Source organism: Aulonocara stuartgranti (assembly GCF_965226115.1).
Source record: "Aulonocara stuartgranti genome assembly, chromosome: 1".
NCBI classification, from domain to species: Eukaryota; Metazoa; Chordata; class Actinopteri; order Cichliformes; family Cichlidae; genus Aulonocara; species Aulonocara stuartgranti.
The window spans coordinates 40,038,064-40,047,152 of NC_138939.1; the positions used below are offsets into that span (position 1 = coordinate 40,038,064).

At 39.0% G+C, this 9,089-nt stretch overlaps 1 protein-coding gene across 9 annotated transcripts in view; it reads left to right on the plus strand.

The window, feature by feature from the left end:
• Nucleotides 1–3,628, plus strand: part of LOC309705044 (multiple epidermal growth factor-like domains protein 11) — a 245,181-nt gene extending 241,553 nt beyond the window's left edge. For all 9 annotated transcript variants that reach the window (XM_082530613.1, XM_082530615.1, XM_082530616.1 and 6 more), the window contains one exon: nt 1,614–3,628. In XM_082530613.1, the coding sequence (XP_082386739.1) occupies nt 1,614–1,819 (206 nt within the window). In that variant the 3' untranslated portion in view covers nt 1,820–3,628. The remainder of the gene's footprint in view (nt 1–1,613) is intronic.
• Nucleotides 3,629–9,089: the final 5,461 nt, after the last annotated feature.

The window sequence follows — 9,089 nt, forward strand, 5'->3', positions numbered from 1 at the left end:
AGGATGGAACAGAAAGATGAATAGCAGATGATGATCTAAGAGGGCGGGAAACAGTGGTGATATGGAGCAGGTCACACAAATATGAAGGAGCAGATTTATGGATACACTTGTATGTAAGAAGTAAGATTTTAAAATTTATCCTGGCTTCTATGGGCAACCAGTGAAGCTTCTGAAGAACTGGGGTAATATGAGCACTTAACGGAGTACGGGTTATAATCCAAGCTGCAGAATTTTGAAGAAGTTGGAGTTTATGAAGGGACCTTTTAGGGAGACCAAATAGGAGGGAATTACAGTAATCAATACGGGACGTAATAAGACTATGGACAAGGATGGCAGCAGCATGGGGAGTAAGGAAGGGACGGAGTCGGTGAATATTACGTAAATGGAAGTAAGCAGACCGGGTTATGTAATTAATGTGAGACTGGAATGAAAGAGTATTATCAAGTATGATACCCAAACTCTTAACCTGAGGGGAGGGGAGGGTGGGAGAATTTTCAACGTTAATGGAAAAGCTGTGGGATTTGGTTAAGATAGATGGTGAACCAACAAGTAAAACTTCAGTTTTATTACTGTTAAGTTTGAGGAAATTGGAGGAGAACCAGGATCTAATCTCAATAAGACAGTCTGAGAGGGAGGTAGGTGGGAGGGATGAATTGGGTTTAGAAGAAAGGTAGAGCTGGGTGTCATCGGCATAACAGTGAAAATTTATGGTTTTAACTAAGGTTAAAGTTAAAGTAGTAGGTTAAAGTAGTCTGCGTTTAATATGGCTTTTGTGTTGTTAACATGTTTAATGTTTTGTATTTTCTTCTATTTAATCTCAAAAAGCTCCTAAAACAGTCAGTGATCACTGTTGACCTCCCTCGGCTTTTATTACTGCTAATCATTTATTTAAGCTCAGTTTTTAAAACCTTAGGATGTAACTACAGCCCAGCCCATGCAGCAGTATATGAATGACTAACCTCGTATTGTGGATGGATTATCTCAGTTGTTCTCCTGGATGAAGTTTGGTCCTTTTACAGCATCCTGCCATGCGATTACATTTGTTCCTGACCACCGAGAACACTCACGTTAACTTTTATCGAGTGGAAAAAAAGTTAGCTTGTTTATATTATGCTAACATAGCTGTGTCGCTAGCGGTCACGTAGCACATCATTATATACCAGCTAGCCCAACTTCAGTAACCCTACAAATGTCACTGCTGTTTAGTTTTCTGTCTTCATTTATGTTGGAAGTGATAACAGAGCTGTATGTTTTAATTTGTTTCCAAAACCCCGCAGTCAGGACATGCTATATTGTATTTAGATAGAAGCTAGCGAGCTAACTTCCTGCTAACTTCTAACTCCGTTAAATGTCATAAATTCCGTTTTCATGGATGCCTGGATGTTAAACTCAATTGTTACACCTGGTAGAGCAGAACGCTGATCATTTTATTAAAGATGAAAGACTTTAGACAGTTTTTCAACTCTCAGTAATGCCACAGTGATCGTTTGATATATGGACCTGCAGCGGAGTTTAGACCCAGACACGGCTAGTGACGTCAGACTGAACAACCGGATTGTGTAAATTATATAAATGAAATAAAAGTCCCACTCTCTTGGTTTTTGTTCCCCCAGAACCAACCATAAGTATTGTGCCGGCAAGTGGTGCTGCAGTGGTTCCCAGTTACCCTCAGAACCCATACGACCTCCCCAGGAAAAGCCACATCCCGAGCCACTACGACCTGCTGCCAATGCGCCCCAGCCCCTCCCACAGCCACAGCCTCACCCTGAACAGCTGCAGTCCCCCACTGCCCGGCAGCCCCACCAGTTCCCTGCTCTAGGGCCCCCCAACAGGATCCAGTGCACTCAGAACTAAGAAACTGAAGTATGAAAGTAGAAAGTGTTTTGACACTGATGAGTAAATACAGGTTGATATTTAAAGGATGGAGAAAATGTGTTGCTGGGACTAATACTTACTTATTTATTTTCTAAGTAGCATTTTATTTGTTTGTTTTGTTTGTTTTTCTTTTTGTTTTGCAGTGTCCAGACTGCTAGACGGCTGTTTGACATTTTACTATGATATACCAACCAACCAGTCTGAGCTGTTTTGTGTCAGTCACCAGTACATCTTTATATTCTTATTTTCACACCAAAATTGCCAGCAACGGGGTAATACAAGTACATATACACATAAATATACTCGTTTCAGCGGTTTTTGAGACATCTCGACTCAGAAGATGAATGTCAAAAAAGAAACTGACTTGCTCACGTAAAGACTGCAATGGCTGTGCCAAAGAAAGGACTGAGGCCCACTGTACATCTGCAAAGACTACTTTATTTACTAGCATGTTAGGTCCAAATGAACATCATGTGGGCATTACGGTTGTGCTGTGGGAAAGAAATCCAATGGACTCCTCCGAAGAAAAGGCTCTCTATCCTTTTATTTCCCCAGAAAAAAGGACTGAGAAAAGGACAGAAAAAAAGATAACTGGAGTATCTTCAGACTTACAGCACCTGTATAGTATTTTATACACACTGTTTCTTATTTCGTGTTTACATATTTAAAGATCCTGCTGGGGTTCATGTTTTTGCTCAGAAACGTTATTTTTTGTATGTACTGTAGACAAAGTGGTGTATTTGATGTACACTTACTGTACACCTCGTGATTATAGTTGTAATTTTTTTTCTTTATGTTGAGCTTATTATACATGCATGTAAAAAGGTGATTCAGGGCATAATGGTTAGTGAGGAATACCCTTATTCTTTGGCTTTTATTGTGATCATGGTCAGATGGCTAAGCTCTTTTGCTGATAATTGCCATGCTACTGTGGACATGCCATTTGGAACATACTTCTTGGAAATATAAATATATTTTAGGTTGGAAGTTGTGGTTATAACAGTTCTGTAGGCAACTTCCCCCTTCCCTGATTTTATTGTAGAGTCGCTAGAGTTGTGTTACTAAACACAATTAAATGTGTTTTCATGTAGCTCTGACAAAAATGTGTTATGCAACGTAGCAGTAACTTTAAAATGATAGACATACAATCACTTTAAATATTCAGACTGCTCTCCTTTTTTACAGATTATAGATTTACACTATAATTGATGAAATGATAGATTTTCAGTTATATTTATTCATCACCTAATGCTTAGAAATGTTTGAATGAGTTCAACTAATGTTATTTTAACCCAACCAGTTAACTAAAACAAGCTGAAGACTTAAACCAGGCTTTTAACTGGCTGAAACTCATGAAGACCAACTGCTTACACAAAGGAATGAATTAAGGATTCACAAATACATTTTTATTTTGTCTTACAAATACATTGTTTCATCATAAATTTGCATTTACAAAGTGCGCAAAAGTAAAAGGGTCTGAAGCAACTAAAGTTCGGCTGTAGCAAACAGCAATAAGAGGACATGTTGACAATCTTATGTGTACAGTTTGCTATCCCAATGATTTGGTTTCCTGTTTTTGTTCTATTTGCTCTGATTTATCTTGTTTTTTTTAGTGGTTTGATATGTTTGATCCAAACAATAGTTCATGTGTATAGGTGTATGTAGTGCTGCTTACATTTTTGGGGGGGAGGGTGTGTGTTTGTTTTTTTGTTTTTGAAAACCCTGAAATGAATAAAGTCATGACAGCTCAGGAGAGTGGTGTCATATGTTGATTTTAAAAAACAAACAAACTCTGTTTTCACCTTTCATCCAGAGATATAAAGCTGCAGTCATGTGGTGGAATGTTTCTGTTTTTAATGTTTAATGTTTACCCAGAAGTTTGGGAGTCCTCCTTTTCCTGTAAAAATGATTCCGTTTGCTAATCAGGTCTTAATAGGGGGCCGCACGCCTGCCCAATGAGTTCATATCCACCATCTGGTCTTCTTGTGTGGAGTTTGCATGTTCTTCCTGTTATTACATGGGTTCTCTCTGGGTACTCCATCTTCCTCACACAATCCAAAGACATGCAGTTAGTGGAGCTGGGTTATTTTAATTCTAAATTCCCAAATTCTGGTTGTCTGTCTGTCTGTGTTAGCTTAGACTGGCGACCTGTCCAGGGTGAATGCTGCCTGTTGGCCTATGGTAGGTGGAAGATAATGAATTGCTGGGTTTTAATAAAAGTTGAAGGTGTAATTGGCCAGATTTGAATTATTAGTAGTAATTTATTCTAATGGCATGATTTGCAGATCTATTTTAATCACATTGTGTTTATTGTTTATTTGCTTCAGTTTATCCTGCTATCCACATTACAAATCCTGGAACTGTCAGTGGGAATCTTTTGATTATCCTATTAGATCAGAGTACTTAGTGAGGAATAATCATACCATCATTTCCATCACTAAGGCTACTTGGGGTCCACAGGAGACATCACACAGCTCCTGAGAGACCATACAGAATAGTAGTTCTGTGGGTGGACAGACCAATTCCTGTGGTTCAATGCCTCACAATATTCTTAACAATATGTTGTTATTCTTGAAGGCATAGTAAGGCTTTCTCATGCACAAAGAGTTTAACCTTGATAGTCTTGATGGATAACATTTACATTTACAATAATTGATTACACAGCGGTGAAGAGTAGACTTTATCAAAGTAGATGTCTTTCTGAAAGCGCTGTAACTAAGTTTAGGAATATAATCCACCCACTGTTATCATCTTCAATGCCCTGTACCAACACAGAGCAGAGCAGCTATCTGAACGCTGCTCCAACAGAGGTCGATTATCTTGTTAATAATTTCACCTCCTCACTACGTACGACTCTGGATACTGTAGCTCCTTTGAAAACTAAGGTCTCTAATCAGAAGTACCTGACTCCGTGGTATAATTCTCAAACACGTAGCCTAAAGCAGATGACTCGTAAGCTGGAGAGGAAATGGCGTGTCACAAATTTAGAGGATCATCATTTAGCCTGGAGAAATAGTTTGCTGCTTTATAAGAAAGCCCTCCGCAAAGCCAGAACATCTTACTATTCATCACTGATTGAGGTAAATAAGAACAACCCCAGGTTTCTCTTCAGCTCTGTAGCCAGGCTGACAAACAGTCAGAGCTCTGTTGAGCCAACCATCCCTTTAACGTTAACTAGTAATGACTTCATGAACTTCTTCACAAATAAAATTTTTATCATTAGAGAAAAAATTACCAGTAATCATCCCACAGATGTAATATTATCTACAGCTACTCTTAGTACCATTGATGTTAAGTTAGACTCTTTTTCTCCAATTGATCTTTCTGAGTTAACTTCAATAATTACTTCCTCCAAACCATCAACGTGTCTTTTAGACCCCATTCCTACAAAACTGCTCAAAGAAGTCCTGCCATTAATTAATGCTTCGATCTTAAATATGATCAACCTATCTCTAATAATCGGCTATGTACCACAGGCCTTCAAGCTGGCTGTAGTTAAACCTTTACTCAAAAAGCATCTCTAGACCCAGCAGTCTTAGCTAATTATAGGCCAATCTCCAACCTTCCTTTCATATCAAACATCCTTGAAAGAGTAGTTGTCAAACAGCTAACAGATCATCTGCAGAGGCTTATTTGAAGAGTTTCAGTCAGGTTTCAGAGCTCATCACAGCACAGAAACAGCTTTAGTGAAGGTTACAAATGATCTTCTTATGGCCTCTGACAGTGGACTCATCTCTGTGCTTGTCCTGCTAGACCTCAGTGCAGCGTTCGATACTGTCGACCATAATATCCTATTAGAGCGATTAGAACATGCTGTAGGTATTACAGGTACTGTGCTGCAGTGGTTTGTATCATATCTATCTAATAGACTCCAGTTTGTGCATGTAAATGGAGAGTCCTCTTCACACACTGAGGTTAATTATGGAGTTCCACAGGGTTCAGTGCTAGGACCAATTCTGTTTACATTATACATGCTTCCCTTAGGCAGTATCATTAGAAGACATAGCATACATTTACACTGCTATGCAGATGACACCCAGCTCTATCTGTCCATGAAGCCAGATAACACACACCAATGAGTTAAACTGCAGGAATGTCTTAAAGACATAAAGACCTGGATGGCCGCTAACTTTCTGCTTCTTAATTCAGATCAAACTGAGGTTATTGTACTCGGCCCTGAAAAGCTTAGAAATATGGTATCTAAGCAGATTCTTACTCTGGATGGCATTACCTTGGCCTCCAGTAACGCTGTGAGGAACCTTGGAGTCATTTTTGACCAGGACATGTCCTTCAATGCACATATTAAACAAATATGTAAGACTGCGTTCTTCCATTTGTGCAACATCTCTAAAGTTAGAAACATCCTGTCTCAGAGTGACGCTGAAAAACTAGTTCATGCATTTATTACTTCCAGGCTGGACGACTGTAATTCATTATTATCAGGATGTCCAAAAAACTCACTGAAAAGCCTTCAGCTAATCCAAAATGCTGCAGCAAGAGTCCTGACAGGGACTAGAAAGAGAGAGCAGATTTCTCCTGTTTTGGCTTCCCTTCATTGGCTTCCTGTTAAATCCAGAATTCAAAATCCTGATTCCTCACATACAAGGTCTTAAATAATCAGGCCCCATCTTATCTTAATGACTTTGTAGTACCATATCACCCTATTAGAGCACTTCGCTCTCGCTCTGCAGGCCTACTTGTTGTTCCTAGAGTATTTAAAAGTAGAATGGGAGGGAGAGCCTTCAGTTTTCAGGCCCCTCTTCTGTGGAACCAGCTTCCAGTTTGGATTCGGGAGACAGACACTATCTCTACTTTCAAGATTAGGCTTAAAACTTTCCTTTTTGCTAAAGCATATAGTTAGGGCTGGACCAGGTGACCCTGAATCCTCCCTTAGTTATGCTGCAATAGACGTAGGCTGCCGGGGATTCCCATGATGCATTGAGTTTTTCCTTTCCAGTCACCTTTCTCACTCACTATGTGTTAACAGACCTCTCTGCATTGAATCATATCTGTTATTAACCTCTGTCTCTCTTCCACAGCATGTCTTTATCCTGTCTTCCTTCTCAACCAATCACAGCAGGTGGCCCCGCCCCTCCCTGAGCCTGGTTCTGCTGGAGGTTTCTTCCTGTTAAAAGGGAGTTTTTCCTTCCCACTGTCGCCAAAGTGCTGCTCATAGGGGGTCATATGATTGCTGGGTTTTTCTCTGTATCTATGAAGCGCCTTGAGGCGACTTTTGTTGTGATTTGGCGCTATATAAATAAAATTGAATTGAATTGAATTGAATTGAATATCAAATGTTCAGGCTGATACATGTTGACAATTGACATTAGTGATTAGTGAGTGAAAGAGCTAAGGTCCAGGGGATGATGAGCTACTTCCCTATATGTTGCAGCTTGATATATAATAATTAATATGCAAACGAATAAGTAACTAAAGCTTTAAAATAAAGGTAAGACTTTATAATGTGACACTAGTAAGCATTGCTAAGGTAAATGCTTAACCCTTTCATGCATGAATTATGACAACCTCAATCAGGATTTTTTTCTTAAGTATTTTTATTCTGGCATGAAAAGATTAATAAAAATACTTAAGAAAAAATCCTGATTGAGGTTGTCATAATTCATACATGACAGAGTTAAATAACAATAATTACGATGAAATACGTGTATAGGAATTTCTTTTATTTATGTATTAATCACATTATTTTATTGTATGATGCCTTGGTGCCACTGGATTGTAGCATGTCTCACACTCATACAGTAAGACAGACGGTGGGGGTCTAGTAAGGAAGTTTGTTCCTTTCGTTTCTGAACAGCCAAAATGAGTGGAAGGGGTAAGGGAGGGAACTCTTAGTTTATCCTTGCCCATCTGCTCCTACTGTGCCCTGTCTCAGAATCTATCATGCCGCCCTATACTCCTGCACCCTATGCCTCCAAGTTTGGCAATTTATGAGTCAGATTGAAATATGTTGGAGAAGGAGAACTTCCCACTAGAGATTATGTTGCGGAGGAATTGCTTTTTCAGTCCTCTTGGGTGAATCCTCGGACATTTACTCTTTCATCTCTCTCCCAAACAGAAGGGACTTTGAACTGTGTTTTTTCCAGGAAGCTCCTCTTCGATGTTTCATGGAGATTGTTGCTTCAAACTCTGGCCAACCAAAATGGAAAGAGTGGACAGTAGAATCATCTCTTCAAATTGAAATGACCACCCTTGTGGTCAAATTCTGGACAGGAAGAATCCCTGATCATGGCATCGACTTATATTTGAAAAGATATCGTGAGGTGTTACATCCACCTATTAAACCGAGGGACAAATTATGGGTTCGGAAGTTTAAAGTTCGTCTTCGGAGAGATGAAGATGGACATTTTATCCATATCCCCAATTCCATCTCTCTGGGCCCGTACAATGGTCGTGTTATCTATCCAAGCGGCTAGATGCTTTATTTGCCAGGCTTCTGATCATCAAGTAAAAGAATGTCCCACGATGCGGAAATCTGGGACATAAAGCTAAAATATGTCAAAATGAAAGTGAATTTGTGGTCAAAAAGGACATACTTTTTTCACATGTCCGAGATCATATAAAACATATAATTTTATTTTTGTATTTCAAGATCACAATAATCTTCCAATTTAGAACTACAAGTTTAAAAAGAACTAACACAAATAAAATACACTTCAGTTAAATACTTATAATTTTTTTCCAAACCACTTGGAGCCGCAGTATGAAGACTAAAGAGCCGCATGCGAATCCGGAGCCGCAGGTTGCCGACCCCAGCCATAGACAAAGCGATTCTGTGAACTAAGGTGTAGGTCTATTAGGTTGGCGGATGGATACTGGAGTGCAAAAGTAAAACCAATGGAAAATGGACAAGAAAAGTTCAAAGCCATCAGGTGCTCAGTTTAGAAAAAAGAGAAAAAAGAAGAGAAACGAGCAAAAGATGCAGGTAAGCAGACGTGTGATTGGATAAGGGCAGGTCATCCTGAAACAATCAGAATCATATTATGATTACTTTATGAATCCCTAAGGAAAGGATGTGGATTACAGTTGCTCCAAGAAGAAATGGTTAAAAAATAGTAACAGACTAAACTCCAAATAATACATTATGTTACAGATTTTACACATTTAAGAAATAACACTAATATATACAGATCAGTCAATTATAAGCATCAAGGATTAACAGAGGTGCTTATAAATAAATATCAAGAAAATTGAGA